Raw genomic sequence first — 21142 nt, 5'->3', positions numbered from 1 at the left:
GTGACTTTTAAAACTATGACTATAAATGTTAAATAGGCTATTTTTATGTTAATTGGAAAAGTGTATCTGTGGGAAACTAGTATTTTGTATAAAGTGTGCACTAGATCACCATAGTGCTATTACCTTAAAAATAAATTTGAATAGTGTCTACTTAATTAAATATTCATTAATTTTAAAATATTTGTTCACGGTGAAGAGCTTGTAACAAAATGTACATAAATTGAGTAGGCTTACCATTTACAAAAATTAGAATTCTATTTCACCAACATTGTTTCAATTGCTTCACTTTATAGGATAGATTATTTACATACATTTAAGTTACTAAATAAGCTTACAATTGTTTATTGATATTTACAATTGTTTATTGTTATTTACATTTGTTTATTGTTATTTACATTTGTCTATTGATATGTACATATTAAACTGTAATTTTCAAATTAAAAGTTGATTTTGAATTTCAGTGAGGGTAAACATATATTTTAAGAGAATATTTTATTCTACTTTGTTTTTTTTATGTAAGCCAAATTTTAAAATTACATTACGAATTACATAGCAAATATATAAAACATTTATGTAAGCCTTATTTTAAATGTTAAGTCACATTTTAAAATTTAAGTCACTTTTAAATTTAGGTTGCATTTTTATGTTAGCTATCATATTATATATATATATATATATATATATATATATATATATATATATATATATATATATATATATATATATATATATATATATATATATATATATATATATATCTCAAGGTATGTAAGAAATATATTGATTTATTTTGTTCAGTTTATGTATTGGTTTATAAAAAATAATTATCTTTTTTTTCAAGGAAAATAAAAACTGTAAATAATCTAGAATTTGATTGCCATCGTGGAAAATAATGACACAGCTAGGTGGTTGGGGTTAGTGCATGTGTTAGAATATGCTACATGGAGAAGGTGATGAGTGTTAAGATTTTTTTTAAATTGGAGATAGAACAAGTCAGATTACTTAAACCTTTACTTCCTTATATAAACTGTATTGGCACAACAGGTAGGGTAAACAATTGCAGCTCAAGTGTGCATGGCTTCTTCCAGATTATTTACTGGGGGGGGGGGGGGGGGGGTGTCACTGTTTCAAGTGTAGGCCTATATTTTAATGTGTAAAATATATTTTTTCTATCTCGTAGGGAGAGGGGAATTAAAGATACATTTTTATAGTTCAAGCGCACACATACCGGTATAGGCCTACATGTGTTAGTTTTCAATAAAGGCTAGGCCAATTGCATGTCTTTTCATCTCTCTCACAAACCAAAGCGCGAGAAAGACCTGCTTGTATTTACTGCTCATGCTGTAGTAGATGAAGACGTTGATGCTGCTGCCCACAGCTTCAAGAAATGTGGACGCCGAGAACATGACGTCAAATATATTCCCAAAGTACCGGTTGATAAAGACCAGACGTTCAAGCAGGGAGATAACATACGTCATCCACATCGGTAAGGTCGTGAGAACAAAAGCAACAGCCAGGTTTAGAATCATTTTGATTAGTTTAAGATCACGTGACGTTATGAGCTGCATTCGTTCATTGGTCAATGACCTCGATCGCCATTGGTTCGTTTTTCGCAGCTGGTAGACGATTAGACACGCCGTGATGAGGTCAAGAACGCAGGGGCAGATAATGCTGAAAGCGTGGAAAGCGATGCTGATGCTCTCATTGTAAAAGCAGACATCCGTCCCGAATATGTACAACACGGTTGTGTTGAGGGGAGGAAAGTTCAAGGTCACGATCTGCACGCACTGATAAAAGATTGGCATTTCGATGACGTAGAGGCTAAAAATAGACGTCATGACGACTGCGGTGGTTGTCTTGGTGAAGTATTCCTTGACTTTCATCGGCGAGAGAATGGAGACAAATCTTTCAACGTTGATGTAGACCTTGATCCAGCGTGAAATACGGGTAAAGATTTCTCGAGGGAAGGCTGGCAGAAGGATGAAAAGAAAATTGGATTTATACAGGGCATACTTCTACTTTATATTAATATAAATACAGAGGCGTATCCAGGTTTTCGGTGTAGGAGGAGCGAAAATAGCAAACAAAATTTTTTCCAGCATTTGTTTTATATATATATATATATATATATATATATATATATATATATATATATATATATATATATATATATATATATATATATATATATATATAAACATATATATGTATATTTATAATATATATATATATTTATAATATATATATATATTTATAATATATATATATATATATATATATATATATACTCTGTATATATATATACTCTGTATATATATATATATATATACATATATAAATATACATATATATATATATATATATATATATATATATATATATATATATATATATATATATATATATATATATATATATATATATATATATATACAGAGTGGTCAATAAAGGGGGGGGGATTCTAACCCCACTGCCTTCGCCACTGACTTAACAGATCAGTTCGGGGTGGGTGGGTTCAACTTCCTTCACCACTATCCGGTCACTTTAGGCCAATTATGCAACCCAGCGTATACCTAGGTGTGACATTAATGTCGCTCTACACAATTGTGGTGGGGGGGGGGGAAATAACCAACTCAGAGTGAACATAGCGTCATTTTTTAGATGACTGTTCTAAACATACGTATTCAATTACCCATGTATACTGATTCAGAAATAGATTTAAATAAGTAGCAGTGGTTTTATGACAATTTTTTTTACAAAGGGGGCCATGGGGGGGGGGGGGGGTGTAACCCTCCCCCATCCTCACCAACGCCACTTAACTGAGCGGATAATTGTGCGATCAGTGTTAGTTTAAATTGAGTTGTTTTTTAATACAAAATATAGCATTATTCAAATTTAATATAGATATAGATCTTGTAAACTTAATTAATATAAAGTTGATACTGTTTCATATAATTTGTAATCGTAATCACTATCGCCTTAACTGTCATGACACTACTACTTCATCGTGATAACGTTGTTGACCTTGTCAAAATTTCCCCACCGCTACGCAGTTCGCCCATAAGTAAATTTAAATAAAGGTGCCACATCAGTTGTATTTGTGTCTGTATTGCAATTTCAAAAAATAAATTACACGATTCAAAATGTATATACATAAAGTTAATTATGTGTGAAGTTTTATGTATAACACTTTCTAATTCAATTATTCGTAAGCGAATACAGTTGCCTTAAACTAGGTAGTCGAAACTGAAATTAACTATTGATTGCAGACTTCTGGAGTGAGTATGTCATGAAAGAACTTTTAATTGTAAGGTCTATGCCACAAATTTTATAAAAATATCTCAATAAATAAAAAAGTTATGCGATTTTTAAAAAAGCAAAATTTGGTAAAAAACTGATTTTCAAAAAGTGCCATTTTTGAGAACCCATATTTTTTAAACTAAATAACATATAAGTGTAGAAATTGGTAAAGTTGCTGCAAAGTTACTTATATATATGCCCAATTTTTTTCAGTCATCTAAAATGAGTCTTTCTAAGGTAAAAAAATAATTGAAAATGACAAAAATGCTTTTTGGTCATTTTATTTTCATAAAAAAAAAATCAATTTTTTTTTTTTGCTTTGGAATAACTCTAAAACTATTGTGTTGGTAACATCAACGTGGAAAAATGTGTTAATTATTTTCAAAAATCACATTAGTTAAAATATTATTTTAAAAAATACCACAGTTATCTAGTGCAGGAGAAACAGAATAAAAATTTAGTAGAGTAAATGTAATGTAATGTAATGTAGTTTAATAAAGACGTGATGCCTACAAGTGATGCAGCAGTTGATGCCACATGCTTTGGTTTCTTTTCAAACCTATCCGGTTGATAACTGCTTTGGGGGAACCGTTTTTAAAACTACAACTCCACATCTTTGTACGTCTTGTTTCCCTCAACCTTGATCTTGTGGAGCATCAAGAGTAAGTAATATGTTTTGGGAATTGTAGGGGGGAGTGGGGTCTTGGCCTTCTTCCCTTCCCTTGTAAGGAAAGTTCTGGATAGGCCACCGTAAATGTCTCCAGCTATGGAATAAACAATTGATTTAGTGATTAATAAAATTTAATTAAATTTACTACTAGCCTATTGTGTAGGCCTACTATTTGTCCTACGACTATTACTGGAAACATATGAAAAAGCCTGAAAACACCTTTTTGTTAAAAGTAATTTTTACTTTATATATATTTTTAAGAGTAATTCTACTGAATGAAATTTGAAATATTCGTTGCTTGTGCCACACTGATTGAGATATCCAATGATGAAGATGCCATACTGTGGTTCTCAACATCCTATAGGACAACTTAACTGTCCTTCATTGTTACTATATGAATATGCATATAAAATAAATAAATAATGAGAAATACTACTAGTACTACTTACACTTACAACTAATATAACATTTAAAACTAAGTCACAACATGTATAATCTTAATAAATTGCACCACCATCTAAAAATTGATCTGGTACATTTTATTACGGAGACTGGCGCAGACCATTTCACATTATTTAGCAGGGGAATCGGAATCAGAGTACACAACAGAAAATAAAAATATTAATCACATTAGCCTTAAAATTTAGTGTCTTTTGTTTTAAATAAATCGATAAAATGTATAGTTATTATAATTATACATTTCTTTTGTGTTTCATTATTATTTTAAAAGTATTTAACCTTCGTTCCCTGTAAATAGTTGAGTTCGTCCACATAGTAACCAGGATTGTCTGGTGGCCATTTTGAATTTGTCGATTCATAATTTTGACGTGATAGTCCAAATAAACTGTAGTAATACGACCCTATCATTAATCCCGTTCGATAGATTTTAAAGAATTAGTAAACACTAGCATCTAATAGTTAAGTGCATCCATATTTTAAGTCCCTAGAATGTCCTGAATTAAATAGCTTCACGTCTAAACACACCCTGTGTACAAGCGTAGTTCACACGCTAGAAACCGTGGACTAGTAGAGTTCAAATTTACATTAATAACGTGTACTAATTAAACCAAACTGACATTCGAACTTAAAATTCATTTATTAAAATGGAAATGAAACTTTAAAAATGGTACTTACAACTTGTTTGAAGGCTCTAGCATGGGTAAAATCCGTTTAGCATCATCGGTCGTCAACCTTTAAAACGGTTCGGCGAGCAACTCACTCGGGGCTGAAAGTCGACTCGAGGGTTATATGTTTATTGAGGGTACGGCTTCGCGACCGTAAATCAGAAATACTTGAATTTACAACAAGAAGTAGATATAAAATTGAACTTTACATCGGTGTAAAAATTGAAACAGAATTAGTTTGTTTCCGTGTATATATCGTCATTTAAAGTTTAAAATCTGTATTTTTTAAATGAAATAAACTAGTTATTTTTTCAATTTATACATCAAACGATAGCCTAAATTCGATCTTTAAAATGACATTAAGATTATGCTTCTACGATGCTTCGTCGCGAAGCCGCGACCAGATAAAACAGTGTGGGGTCGATCGGTACTCGAAAAACGGGGAAATTTGTTGAAGTACTGATACTTTTCAAACAAATATAAAACACATTCAAACATGTGTTACAGATATAAAAATACCAGATTACGACAGATAAAGACTTAAACTTTATTGACATATAATTTTTATTCTTATAGGACAACTGGAATAGTGAAATTTTTTTTTGAAAACCGCAAAAACTGACCCTAAAACGCACTTTTTCGCCAGTTTGGACTACCTACTTAAACTTAACACCCCTCTTGCCAAGTGGTACTACCCGTAGAGGTTTGTTAAACATTGCAATGCATCGTAATGGTTAATTTTTAGAATGACAAACTGATACAGCTGCTAATACGCGTTGTAAACGTAGACTCTACTAGTCTATTACTATTATGCTTAGTTGCTGCATGAAAATAAATATTGTGATTTTTTAACAAATATCAATGTTTTAAAACTTTGAGTTTAAAAAGTTCCCGAAAAGGCGCAACTTTGCTGAAAATGGCCAGAGGGGGAGCGGCCGCTCTCCCTACTCACCCCCCCCCCCTGCGTACGCTACTGTATAAATAGTACAGAGTTTCTTCCAAGGATTCTCTTCGAAGAAAGTCTACCGCACCCCACCCCCCCGAACGAGATGGAATTTTTTACTAGTGTCCGCCCCCCCCCCCCCGAAAAATGTTTACCGCCCCCCCTCCCCGAAAATATCATGTGCCCCCCCCCCCCCCACCCTGGAGAAAAAAGTCTGGAAGAAACACTGAAATAGTATATCGTCGAACTTCACACTAGTACCGCGTAGAAAAAACTTACCGTTAGTCTCAAGTTATATTTCGAAAAGTCAAACATTTTCCTAGATCAACTCATGACCAAAACCACAAGACTAACGGTTAGTGACTAACCTAATCCTATGCCTGATACTATACCAAAAGATTAAGTATAGCAGTCAGCTTAGCGTAAACATAGAGCGTAAATTTACAAATAAGTGATTATAAAGAAGTAGGCTAAATCATTGTCTAAAATAATTTATATTAATACAAATAAACTATAAGATATAAACACGATGAAAACGTACTTGAGATGACGTAATAGACGTTAAACTCCTGAGTCTCAATGTGCCACAGGTAGAAGGGGTTGTAGACGAAAAAACTTGTCCAGGTAAGTGGCAGTAGGTTGAGTAGGTCAGCCACGGACAGCGACAGGAAACTGATGTTGACGGTTTCATGAAAACCCTTGTAAGAATAAAATGTGTTGGTAGCTCAATAAAACTGTACACTAGCTTTAGAAATACATGTCTACGATAACTATACAAATACATATCTACAAGAACTATAAAAATAAATATCGACAGTACATTCAAAATTACATTTAATATCAACAATATAACCATCTACAAAAACTATACAAAATAAATATCAACAATAGATTTACAATTATCAACAAAAACTTTACAATAAATTCTACAATATATCCTTGAATCAAACAGTCGAAACACACGAAAATAAAAAATACCCTATGTGCTAGATACTCCGTTTGCCAAAAAGCTACACATATAAACCATATATATATGATTGTAGGAAAAAAAGTCACAGGAAAAAAAAACACAGGAAAAAAAAACACAGAAAAAAAGTCACAGGAAAAAAAGTCACAGGAAAAAAAGTCACAGGAAAAAAAGTCACAAATATATATTTGCATGATACTTGTTAATACTTTTATGTATTAAATATTCAGAGAGTGCAAATTAACTTAGGATTAATTAAATGTAATGTAATGTGTGTAGGCTGTATACGCATAGGAATTTTTATAATTCATAAAAAAATATTTAGTATGAAGTATGTAGATTGTAATTATTTTAAACTTAAGATTAGTAGCGTTTAATAGAATGCTCCAAAGTCCACGGTTTTAATCCTGTTTTTTTTTTAAATACCAACATTAAATTACCGTGAAATGGTAAGTTCGTCTGACTTGCTGCCCTCAACTCATGGCCATAATAGTTATGTTTAGATGTTTAGTTCAACCACCTTTACTGCCCACATTTATCACGCTCATTACATAACAACACTTAGGATAAAAAAAGAAAGCCGACAAGGTTCAAATGCTGTCATTGACGCATGACGTTCGGACAATGCCTACTGAGGAGAGGCCGACCAGAGAATAGCCTACGGCAAAATTTGCCTAAATTTCTTTTATAATGAAATTTTCTACCGCGTTTTTAACTAAATACGTAACAAAAGTTGAGATTGTTGTGTAAATTTCATTAGAGTATTTTTGATTACAATTGTTATAAACCATAATGCTTTTATGCTATAATTTATGCTATAAAAAATACAACCCACAACAATAAACATACAAAATTTTACAATTCTAAACAAATTAAAAAAAAATATTTCTAAAAATATTTTTGTGACTTTTTTTCTGTGACTTTATTTCTGTGACTTTTTTTCCAAAAAATTTTTTCCACTGTGACTTTTTTTCTGTGACTTTTTTTCCTAGCAAAAACTGTGACTTTTTTTCTGTGTTTTTTTTTCCTGTGACTTTTTTTCCGTTTACCATATATATATATATATATATATATATATATATATATATATATATATATATATATATATATATATATATATATATATATAGATATATATATATATATAACACGTGCAAAAGATATTTTATATCTAATGCGTAGGTGCAACATTTGTTCTGCTGCTATCAATGTTTAAATGTTTGCTTGGAAAAAAAGTCAATTATATTCTGTATTTAACACTAAGATATACACAAAGTAGGCTGGCAGGTAGATAGTTTTTCAAAAAAAATTAATTAAGAAATTCCTTCTCGTAGAGACATGACTGATTACTTGTTTTGGCAATTATATTATATCTCTTTCTTCAATATTCATTCAGTACCTGCTTGAAAAAGACGACAATATTTAAAATGTTCCCCACTGATCCAAGTACCCCGACCAGAAAACAAGCGGAAGTGACGAACACGAACTCCACCATTTGTTTCTCGTAGGTGCTGATGTATTCCGGTAGTTTAGCCAACACATCTGGCGTCATGTTGACCATTTTTGTCCGTTGAAGTATTTTGGGCTAAAACATCCACAGAATAATATTTAGGATACTTTGTGCTGCGATTATAAATAATGAATCCAGATTTATGTCAGGGTCGTGACAGCGGTTATAACATACATTTTTTTAACGATAAATTGTGTAGAAGATTTAATTCCTTGGTAAATAATTCATTTGATTATACAGTGCTTACTCAGTAATAGCTAGATATTCATTACATCTTTTTTTTTGCATGAATTTGGAAGTTATATTTAAAACTTTAATTTATTGTAGGCTAGTTTGCTACTGGTTGAAATATTAGAATTAGCTTTTATTTTTTAAACAGCCTTACAAAGCTTCTAGACAATTTAATATTTATATTTTGAAAAAACAACTTTAATATAATTATTTTAATAAATACTATTTATTTTGTGGTTTGCGTATTTAATTTTAGACTAACTGTCTTTAAAGTCTGTCTATTGAATATAGTAATCAATAGTTTAGTAATCTCAAAAGCCTCGTTTTTATTTGAAAACAGTGACTGTACCCTGCGCCAAAGCATCAATTAAACATAATAGAAGACTTCCATTAAACATCGACAATTTAATTTTGTTCTATCCTCTTGAAATTTATGACAAAACTAGAATAGAAGATTGATCCTCCTTGCTTTAACCCTACAATCATGATTGAAATGAAAAGCTAACATAGCACAGGATTGTAATTACATGTTGTGAATTTTTATAATGATTTAACTTCAGCTAGAACCGCTGTCTATTTTAACAAAAAACCAACAACTAGTTTCAAACGTGATAATTGTATGGTGATACGTTTCTAAAGTCGTCGAATAAAACGAATGCGATTATCAAGAAAGTGATATGGTTATAGTACAAACATTATTTATACCTGTTTAGCTCTATGAGTTAATGTCGGGATTAGTATGAGAGTTAAACTAGGATAGTGGCGGACATGGTTAGGATCAGTGATGTAACGGATCAGCCAAGGCCCAAGGGCCCTTACCCCTAAACATAAACAAGTTTATAATATTGACAGCAGCAGTTACCAAAAGTAGGGGAGATAAGTGATACTCTTTATTACAGTTCTGTATAATATTTGATTACGTCTTTCTAATTTTATTTTATGAAAAATATTTTACTACGAGCCGACCCGCGGCTTATCATACGCCGCTATTTAGTTGTTGTTTTTTCTACTTTTCAGTTATTCATAATTTGTGAATTCGACAGTACCAACGCTGCCACTGAAAATATTTCTTTAAAACACTATAAGTAGCTCGTTAAGGACGATAACCCCCCCCCCATCCCTCCTCCCCCTCCGTTAAAGTAAACTCCACTTAGTTACCCCCCCCCTACGTTTAAAATAGTTTCAAACTAAATTATCTGCCCCTAATAGTTGAACCTAAACCCGGCTCTGTTTGTAAACATTTAGAGTGAATCACAGCTCACCAGACCATGTAGGGGTGGGGGGTGGTAGGGAGCGCGTTTACAGTTTGTTTTCTAGCGTCTCACAGAAGAGAATTATATATATAGATGATGTATACATTTTTGTGTTATTTAGTCTACAATTAATTGTCGTTTTTATCAAGATATATATAATTTTAGGATATACACTGCATACTTAAACCATAATGTGAGTAACCAGAAACTAAATTCTAATTGAATAACTACGTGTGAGATGTTGCTGAAGACTTGACTTCGCACATTAGAATAGGCTGTAAGCATTCTATTCTGTCTACTAAGATTAAGTGGATTATACATTGTTTTCAGGTCTTTATTAGAATTATATATTCTACTTATGTATAGCGTTTCACCTGTTTTATCTTCTCAATGCTAGACAAAATAATATAACCTGCTGTCTTTGTTGTGTGTTGAATGAACTAGCTTTGTTTACTGTAGAAAAAATGTAAGCTCATATATATATACTTGCTTCTTCCCTCTTGATAAATGTCACACAAACTGCTGTTTATAATTTCATGTGTAGATTTTTTTATATGCATTCAGACACATTGATTGTATACACACATACAATAGTCTTTTAACAAAACAATAATTTCTGTATGGATGGTGTTATGAAGTCACCGCAAAGTGATGGAGCTGATGACTGCGGTGAGGTGAGGTATTTAGGTAACAGGTTAAGACGGACATGTTATATAGCCGCCTCGATGGAGTTACATCAACCAGTGGCGTAGGCAGGGGAGGTAGGGGGATCATAACCTCCCCCATAGACCCCTCGGTATATATATAAAGTATGAGGGGGGTGTAAATCGAAAGTTTAAAGGAGGGGGGGGGGGGGGGGTTGCAAATCAAAAGTTTGAATGGGGGGGGGGGGTGCAAATCAAAACCCCCCCCTTCCCTTGAGACGATCCTGGCTACGCCACTGACATCAACACACGTACAATTTTAAGATTTGAATAAGCTTTGAGTTCTGCCACGGAGCACAAGACACAAGCTTGCTTACAACAACACGTCTAGCATTCAACTAACTTAATTCATTCATTCGGCCTCAGCTCCACCCGAAGCCTGACCCCAGCAGTCCGGCGAGGGGCGGGGGTGCCTAACCTGTGCATGCATTAACTCGAACTCTATACGACTGGGACAACAACAAGCTGTTCAGACTTGTATCTAGTGAGGGGACGTATAATCAAACACTTGGACTATTCCAATTACAGCTATTATTATCTATCTAACCAAGAGGCGTAGCGACCCTTCCCGGCGCCCGGGGACAAACGTTCAAATTGGCGCCTCCTCGGAAGCAACATTTCAATTATCAATTTGCACCCCCCCTCAAACTTTCGATTTATATATTTATAATGCAAAACTGCAACTAAAATTATATTTTAATTTGTTTTTCCAACCCATTTAGGCGCCCCCTAAGGGGACATATGTACCCCCAGCCCCCCCCCCTCACTAAGCCTCAGATCTAACCAACAATTAAACGATGTAATAGTAAGGACATAACTACAATTAAAAATTAAAATCTGACAATATACACAAACATTTTACTTTGAGTATTTGTTTTGGGCTAAAAGTTGACTAGCTTTTACATAAATATATTTTATAACATTTCGTTAAGTAAATTTTCTAGAATTTAACTTGGCTTATATATATATATATATATATATATATATATATATATATATATATATACGCCACATACATCTTCTCATGTCGACACACGTCAACAAAGACTATTGGGTCTCGGACACGCGAACTATACCACCACCCCCTCCCCAACACACCCTCGCATAGTCGATCACGCACAAACACGCACACCACCCCACCCTACACACCGCCCCACCCTACACACCGCCCCACCCTACACACCCACCCACCTTAACACCACCCCACCCTACACACCGCCCCACCCTACACACCGCCCCACCCTACACACCCACCCACCTTAACACCACCCCACCCTACACACCGCCCCACCCTACACACCGCCCCACCCTACACACCCACCCATCTATACTTCTATCGTTAGGTCGCACTCTATTCAAGTTTCTTCAAAGCTTGTGCTTTTACACCAGTCATGTTGTAGGCTGTACATAAAGCGAATTCTGCCGTTTGTTTAGGCTTCAAACAAATCAGTGTCAAGACGAAAGTGATCTAACATCTAGATAAACACAAGTATTTTGTTTCATTTTGGATTTAAAATTTAGTCCCTTTAACGCCTCTTCATTCCCCACTCGCCCACTCATACACCCTCCTATTCTCTCTCCCTCCCCTCAAGGCTATAGTACATGCAAGATGTAGTACAAGCTTTGATGTATTGAAACGTGAGTAGATTTTTCTAATGTAATGCATGCGCGGCATCACTATTTATTAGTTGTATCTATATATAGTAACGAAATCACAAACCATGAACATGCTATTCCATCCAGGTCACCGGCGTGTAGGTTTTAACAAAAAGTTCTTGCACTGTTTGTGTCATTGTTTGTTTTGTTTCATGTACTGTTTGTGTCATTGTTTATTTTGTTTCATGTACTGTTTGTGTCATTGTTTGTTTTGTTTCATGTACTGTTTGTGTCATTGTTTATTTTGTTTCATGTACTGTCTGTGTCATTGTTTATTTTGTTTCATGTACTAGATAAAGTAGTTCAGACAGCAAACACGATTGTCTCAATCCTGTATAACAGTGGCGTGACTAGATTATAAGGATACAGTTGTTTTTAATGATGTATTGTTTTTAGACCTATACATGTAAAAAGATGTATAACGTGGATGAAGGTGTGGAAGCTAACGCTACTGCCACACGTCATGAAACTTACATTAACAAAGATTGCGTGTCACTTAAGGTAACGTTTATACCACACGAACCTTGCATTTACAAAGATTGCGTGTCACTTAAGGTAACGTTTATACCACACGAACCTTGCATTAACAAAGATTGCGTGTCACTTAAGGTAACGGTTATACCACACGAACTTTGCATTAACAAAGATTGCGTGTTACTTAAGGTAGTGGTTATACCACACGAACTTTGCATTAACAAAGATTGCGTGTTACTTAAGGTAGTGGTTATACCACACGAACCTTGCATTAACAAAGATTGCGTGTTACTTAAAGTAACGGTTACACCACACGAACCTTGCATTAACAAAGATTGCGTGTCACTTAAGGTAACGGTTACACCACACGAACCTTGCATTAACAAAGATTGAGGACTGAAGGTTTTCACACAAAGAAGATCCGCCCTTGTGTACAGCCTGCCGTTCATGCTAGCCAATCGTGTTGGCTGTAACAATCCAGTAGTGTTTATTTAGTACGTGGTAGGAAGGGCGTGGTACATAGCGAGAGAACTTATCAATGTGCATCAGACTGAGCACCTTGCGCTCTTGTGGATTTGTGCTAGACCTAAAGCAGTGCTACCTGAATTTGTACTAGACCTAAAGCAGTTCTACCTGAACTTGTACTAGACCTAAAGCAGTGCTACCCGAACTTGTGGATTTGTGCTAGACCTAAAGCAGTGCTACCCGAATTTGTACTAGACCTAAAGCAGTGCTACCCGAACTTGTGGATTTGTACTAGACCTAAAGCAGTGCTACCCTAACTTGTGGATTTGTACTAGACCTAAAGCAGTGCTACCCTAACTTGTGGATTTGTACTAGACCTAAAGAAGTGCTACCTGAACTTGTACTAGACCTAAAGCAGTGCTACCCGAACTTGTGGATTTGTGCTAGACCTAAAGCAGTGCTACCCGAATTTGTACTAGATCTAAAGCAGTGCTACCTGAACTTGTACTACACCTAAAGCAGTGCTACCTGAACTTTTACTAGACCTAAAGCAGTGCTACCTGATCTTGTGCTAGACCTAAAGCAGTGCTACCCGAATTTGTACTAGACCTAAAGCAGTGCTACCCGAACTTGTACTAGATCTAAAGCAGTGCTACCTGAACTTGTACTACACCTAAAGCAGTGCTACCTGAACTTTTACTAGACCTAAAGCAGTGCTACCTGATCTTGTGCTAGACCTAAAGCAGTGCTACCTGATCTTGTGCTAGACCTAAAGCAGTGCTTCCCGAACTTGTACTAGACCTAAAGCAGTGCTACCTGAACTTGCTGATTTCTAAAATGTGGACAATCATAGCTGTGACAGTGTTTTTATTATCCTCTTCGTTAATGCCAGGATGCAGAACAGACGAAACATGTCTAACGGTATGTTCAAATAAAAAGTAATATACTTTATAAAAAGATGAGTTATAAATAGTATTGTTAAATACGGTAATGTTTTATTTTGTCAAACTAATTGTTAATGTAAATTATATATATATATATATATATATATATATATATATATATATATATATATATATATATATATATATATATGTGTGTGTTATAAACTAATCAACGGTCCACAAACCCATGAAGTCGTTCGGGCACCATAGATGATTTCTCATAATGTTTCTGTCATCTGCCTAGGTCCTCTGCTGCTGTAAGTCTGCAACTGGCAGCCCACTCTATTTTTGATGTCCTCCATCCAGTGACGACTTTTGCCTCCAATTTTTGTTTCTTAGAGGTTGTTGACCCGTGTCACATGACCATACCATCTCCATTTCTTTGAATCGACCTTGCTTAACAGGTTCTCAGAAGCATCAATCACATTGATTGCCCACCTGTCTACTAATTCAACCAACTCGTCTTCTATGGCCGCACATTCATCTACTATTGTGTCAAGGCTGATAATAATTTGTTCGTCGATACTGAGCTGAGCCGACATGGTCACGCAAGATCTTCCTTTCTAGGTCATTCATCATTTATCCTTTGTGGCCCCTGGGGAGCAAAGGGCTACAATTACACTTCTCCACCGGACTCGTGCTTGGGCTGCTCCCTTTATATGTGCCCACGTGAGCCCAGCGGTCTTTGCCTCTCCCTCTACCGTTCTTCTCCACGATCTCTTTGGCCGGACACTTTCCTTTTCCCCTGGGGCTTTGATGTCCTTATCTGTTGTTTTGTTATTTATTATGTCTTTATTTGTTATTTTGACTGGCCATCTTATTTTGAGGATCTGCGTAAACATCAGTTTGTGAACGACTGCAGCCTGTCTTGATTGCCTTTGTAACCCTCAATGTCTATGAGCCAAAGAGCGATACTGCCTTGACATTTGTGTTGGAGGTTCTTATCTTGCTCTGGAGTGACAGAGCTGTGCAATTCCTTTCTGGGTAGTTGTTGAAAATCATTGCAGAGAGCTAGCAGCCTAGTCTGATGCCTATAATTGTTCTAATCAACCCTCTGACAGATGAGGCTCGTTAGCTGGGGACAGCCACTCTTCTAGGAGAGACAACTCCAAAATCAAACAACTGCTGCCTTGTAGTTTGTTCTTAATGGGACAAAGGCTATGGAAGCAAATCCAAAAAGAAAAGCAGGCTGAAATCGGAGTCAATGGCTGCAATGGCGCATAACCAGTTGACGCGTATCCTTAATTGTGATGGAGGCGTGGTCGAATCGGCAAAAAGCTCATAGTTGATAAATTCGAAAAAAGTCTCGAGTTCAAACCCACTGGCAGATTAGGCTCGATCCCTTCCACACTAAAAATTATGAAAGAATAAAGTTCTAAACAATTTGCCTTTAGTGTTGCTGCTGTACCGGCTACTCCATGGTAAAGATTTTTGATAATTTCTATGACGTTTTCGCTGAGGATGTTTTTAAGCAAGGCAGACAACAGTGCATCATGAAGCATTGTGTCTATTGGAGCATGAAAGTCTGTGTCAGAAATTCATTACTTAAATAAGAACAGTGTTTATAATAGCTAGTTAGACAATTAGGTTATATAATTCTATTATAAGTAATTTATCGATTTTTTAACCTTACTTTTAGGACTGCGACAACAGCTTTAACTTTGGTACACCAAAGTACTTCTGCTTTGTCGAAAATTTCGTTCCAAGTGTGTTTGAATGTGTTCCTGAAAACGCCACCTTATATCTAACGGTAATATTAAAGTAATAACTTAGTTTAAATGGTACGACTAAAACAAAGGTGAAATTAGGTGAATCAAACTCAAGACATCTTGTCTTGTTTACTTGAAAATGTCTACAACATAAATAGGCTTGAAAAGCTGGCCATTGTTCTAAATGGTTGTTGCCAGAAAGCATATTTTTCAACTAAAACTGAATATTTTAAAACACTTGAGAAATAAGCACAAAATTACTTCCGGTTTTACTAAGGCTAGAAATATTCAAACAAATAATTACTAGTAATATAAAAGTAATTTAACAAAAAGTTTTATTTTTAAATTTGATTAGCAGAGTCGGTGTGTTGTGGTGATGGGGGGGGGGGGGGGTTATGATATTATTTAATATAAAAAAACTACTAGGCTATACCCCATTGACCGTTATTGTGTATTTAGTCTTAGAAAAAAAAATGTGACTTTCTTTGTTTTACTTTCCCTGGCCACTCCGGTTGACCAAGGAGGTGTTGAGGGCGGTTAAAAAAATTAATAGAATAGTTCGATACGGCTTTTCAACGGCTTATATTTAATACAAAAAATGAAAATTAATGTAAACGATGGTTAATTTAAAAAAAATGTAACTATAATTTTATCGCTTGCAATATTTTTAAAGATTACATTTTTGTATGATTACATACACTTTTCAAGCCTATTTTATTATTTGGTATGTATCAGGATACACAGCCAGAATACTAACAAGAAAAAAACAATTAATACCATGAAGCCATCAACCTTTTTAAAGACAATCATTGTCATCTTTTTCATTTTTTTGCTCATAATACATGGGGGCGTCACAGGAAGCTTAATACTTGGACACTTTGTCTGAGATCATTTGTACTAAGAACATTTGTCATGGAACTATATATATATATATATATATATATACATATATATATATATATATATATATATATATATATATATATATATATATATATATATATATATATATATATATATATATATATAATGTATTACAGGGTGATTCTAATATCTTGTTGACCAACAACGGCCTACCTAGAGTAACGACTCTAGAAATTGAGCGACTTCCAGTCGATGCCTACGCCTGGAACAAGTCTGCTGATAGTCTGACGAGACTAACATTGAAAGAAGTGCAGCTAAAAAATCCCTCCGCCTCCTTTAAAATTTTATCTGCATTACACAGTCTTGAGATTATAAACACGAGTCTGAACGGATTAAAAAAAGACTCGTTCTATAGAATACAAGATTCTTTAGATTCCCTGAAACTAAGTCAGTTTGATTTTAAAGACTGGCCGATTCATTTCGATGAGTTCACGAAACTTTACGACTTAACCATTGATGACTGTGATATGAGCTCCTTGACTGATTATTCCTTTCCAGCATCATTAAAAAATTTAACAATTAAAAATTTAAAAGTATCTATTAATTGCGATGGGCCACATGTGGGTGGCTACACCAAATCTTCACACAGTCTAGAAACATTAATACTGGACAATATCGAGCTTAAAAATCCCACCGCATGTTTAAAAAAATTAAGTGCATTACGTACTCTTGAAATCACAAAACTAAGCGGTCTAAAAACAGATTCTTTCTCTACGATAAAAGACTCTTTGACTTCATTGAAAATAAGCGATATTAATTTCAAAGACTTTCCAATTCGCTTGGATCAGTTAAAGAAACTTCAGTATTTAAAAATTACAAGCAGCGATTTGAGTTCCTTGACCGATCTCACCTTGCCTGCTTCATTAAACTCATTGGAAATAAAAGATACGAATTTATCTAAAATACCGAAACAAATTTTGAATCTAACCAAAATTTCCGTTCTGAATTTTTTGGAAACGGAATTAAAAAAATCGAACATGTGCCCCGTCATTTAACACAGTTACATATAAATGGAAACAATATCTCGGAGGTAACAAGAGATAGCTTCCCCTTACATTCTCGACTCACAATCTTGATGATCAAGTTCAATCGTCATGACAATATGACAATCGACAGAAATGCTTTTGACAACACCCCTGGACTAAATTATATCTCTCTTTATAACTCGGCCTTTCATGCCTCTATTGAAACTTTCACAGCGTTGAAAAATTTAACACACCTCAGTCTCGGTTTAAAGTATACAGAATACTGCAAACGAGTCAATAAACAATTAAATTCACCCGTTTGCTTTGCGAATTAGACTGTAAAGACGTTAAAGAAATTTTTGGACGGAAAAAAACATTGCAATTTATAAAATAATCAACGCAATGTTGATGATTTGTATTTATAATTAAAAAAAAACCACAACACAAAAACAATAACAGCATTATAAGCTATAAAGCTGTCATTAGATATTAGATAAATTAAATTAAACACAATTTAAAAAAAAAAATTAAATTTATAGAATAGGAAAACCCTTTTTAGTTTAGTTATCTATTAAAAAGTATTTACTGTGTAGGGTGTATTTTTATTGAAAACATTTATGTGTATGATAAACATAAAACTTGATTTTATAACCGTTTTCTCTTTCTCCAATGAGTGGCTCCCCCATTTCAAATTGTTATTGTACAATTTTCATCAATCTGCTTTCTTATTTCTTGATTAAGTGGGTATCGGTTTAACATGTTTACTAAGCCTTTTTTGAGGGGTTATTTACCAGTTAATTTTATGTATACAAAATATGTAACTTTAATTTTTTTTATTACTTTGTGGATTGAGATTTTATTAAAAAAATAATTTTTGAAATAAAATTTTGTTCTCTATATGAGTGTCCTTATACTTGTATGTGGCAAACTAAAAGTGTATGTTAGATTGTGAATGCCGAGAAACTTTAAGGCGTGGGCTTTAGCAAACAATAACAATAACATCAGAGGTTTAAGCTTAAAGGCTTCTTGAGCTGGAAGTAATGTAATAACGCTCAACAGTCACACGATGTATGAGAAAATAATAATTTTGCTGGTAGGAATAGGTAAGGTCTAAGATAATCTAATACGATACACTTAAAGAACAAGAAGAACAGGGCCGCAACTCCATAATTCTGCAGTCTGTGTTTTATAGGGTTAGCGACCCTCAAAATGAGTACCTGATTAAGTTGATGTCCTGACTTTAAAGCTATAAATGTGAATCGAGGATCTCATTAAAGTCGGTCGAAAGATTGCGGCTTGATCCATGTATCAAAGTAATGCCGACAATATTTCCTATATTTCCACATCCACAACCTGTACCCCATGCGTACACAAGCGCTCAATCACGCATTTATTCACTTTCTCACACCCCACCCGCCATCCTACCCAAACACACGCCACCCACACGCAACTTACAACCCACCTCCAACCCCACCCACACCCCACCCTCTACCCACACTCCACCTCCACCTCCAGCAACACCCACACCCCACCCTCTACCCACAGTCCACCTCTTACCACACCACACACTCTACCCACACTCCACCTCCAACCACACCCACACCCCACCCTCTACCCACCCCCAACCACACCCACACCCACACCAACCATCCACCCACACCCCACCCTCTACCCACCTCCAACCACACCCACACCGCGCCCTCTACCCACCCCCAACCACACCCACACCCACACCAACCCTCTACCCACACCCCACCCTCTACCCACCTCCAACCACACCCACACCCCACCCTCTACCCACCCCCAACCACACCCACACCCACACCAACCCTCTACCCACACCCCACCCTCTACCCACCTCCAACCACACCCACACCCCACCCTCTACCCACCCCCAACCACACCCACACCCACACCAACCCTCTACCCACACCCCACCCTCTACCCACCTCCAACCACACCCACACCCTGCCCTCTACGCACACACCACCTCCAACCGCACCCCACCCCACCCTCTACCCAATGTCTCACAAACGTTATCAATGTGAGCAAAGAGCCATGGAGTGTATCATTCACTAGACCAAGAAACAAAGACAATAATAACAGCTGTCTCAATCTCTCAATCCTGTATAACAGAGGTGTGGCAATTTCTGTTACTGGTGCATTTTGATTTTCATAAATCAATAAATAATCAATTTACACACACACACACACATATATATATATATATATATATATATATATATATATATATATATATATATATATATATATATATATATATATATATATATATATATGGGTGACAAGACAAAAGATCTCATGAACAAATGATCTCACGGACAAGAGATACCAGGACAAAATATATCAAAGAAATGTTTTCGATAGACAGCGTAGGTGAGCTTGCCAAACATGAGACAATCCTACCACGTCATGTGGACGAGACTAGATCAAAGGGAATAAAATAACAATAAAGACGGACCTACGTATCAAGATGGCTGCCCGCGTTGATAGCAGCGACATGCATTGAGGGAAAAACATCCGCAATTCATGGACAATACAACTAGCATCTTAGGTCATTATGTTTTGTGAATCATATTCGTGGTCTAGTGTGTGTGTGTGAGTGTTTTGTGAATCATATTCATGGTTTTGTTGTGTGCCACTTCAGTGATCTAGTGTGCATGAGGTCACGGAAACAGGTGAACTCTGCTTCACCTGGCCCATGGATCATAATGTTCAAAAGGGTAGTTAACTTACCTTATAGAAGACCACTTGTTCACCAAGCATCAAATTTTTGCCAAATTCTTCTAAGTTGAAATCCACGATGAGAAGTCTGATCAAAATCTGTCCACAAAAACTCATTGATCTATTTACTATAAAATAGCATTAAATGTCACAGACCCCATCCACCAACCACACAAACACCCCACCCTCCACCCACACAAACACCCCACCCTCCACCCACACAAACACCTCACCCTCCACCCACACAAACACCCCACCCTCCACCCACACAAACACCCCACCCTCCACCCACCCACACACACACACCCAACCCTCCATCCACACAAACACCTCACCCTCCACCCACACAAATTACCCACCATCTTTTACACAAACACCCAACCCTCCACCCACACACACCCAACCCTCCACCCTCCACCCCCAAACACACGTTCATCGATTTCTCTAACGTTGTGTGAAGCTACTGTCCTTTGTTGCAAACCATTATCAAAGCCTCACAAAGAGAGAATAAAGTGTAGTGGGATATTTTAGTTACAAGAAAATAAACAAAAAGGATAA

At 35.5% G+C, this 21142-nt stretch overlaps 1 protein-coding gene across 1 annotated transcript; it reads right to left on the bottom strand.

The window, feature by feature from the left end:
- Window positions 1-1247: 1247 nt before the first annotated feature.
- Window positions 1248-20701, bottom strand: LOC131950482 (uncharacterized). The gene is made up of 3 exons (XM_059312671.1): window positions 20597-20701; window positions 6579-6735; window positions 1248-1969 (listed from the first exon to the last, which is right to left on the bottom strand). Exons 1-3 carry the CDS (start codon window positions 20699-20701, stop codon window positions 1248-1250), a joined length of 984 nt encoding a protein of 327 aa, XP_059168654.1.
- Between the last annotated feature and the right edge of the window lie 441 nt (window positions 20702-21142).

The sequence above is a fragment of the Physella acuta genome, unplaced genomic scaffold (assembly GCF_028476545.2).
Source record: "Physella acuta isolate Inbredline_101_S28 unplaced genomic scaffold, ASM2847654v3 ptg000063l, whole genome shotgun sequence".
Classification (NCBI taxonomy): Eukaryota; Metazoa; Mollusca; class Gastropoda; family Physidae; genus Physella; species Physella acuta.
Note: the sequence above shows the minus strand (reverse complement) of the source record. Positions and strands in the feature narration are given on the sequence as shown.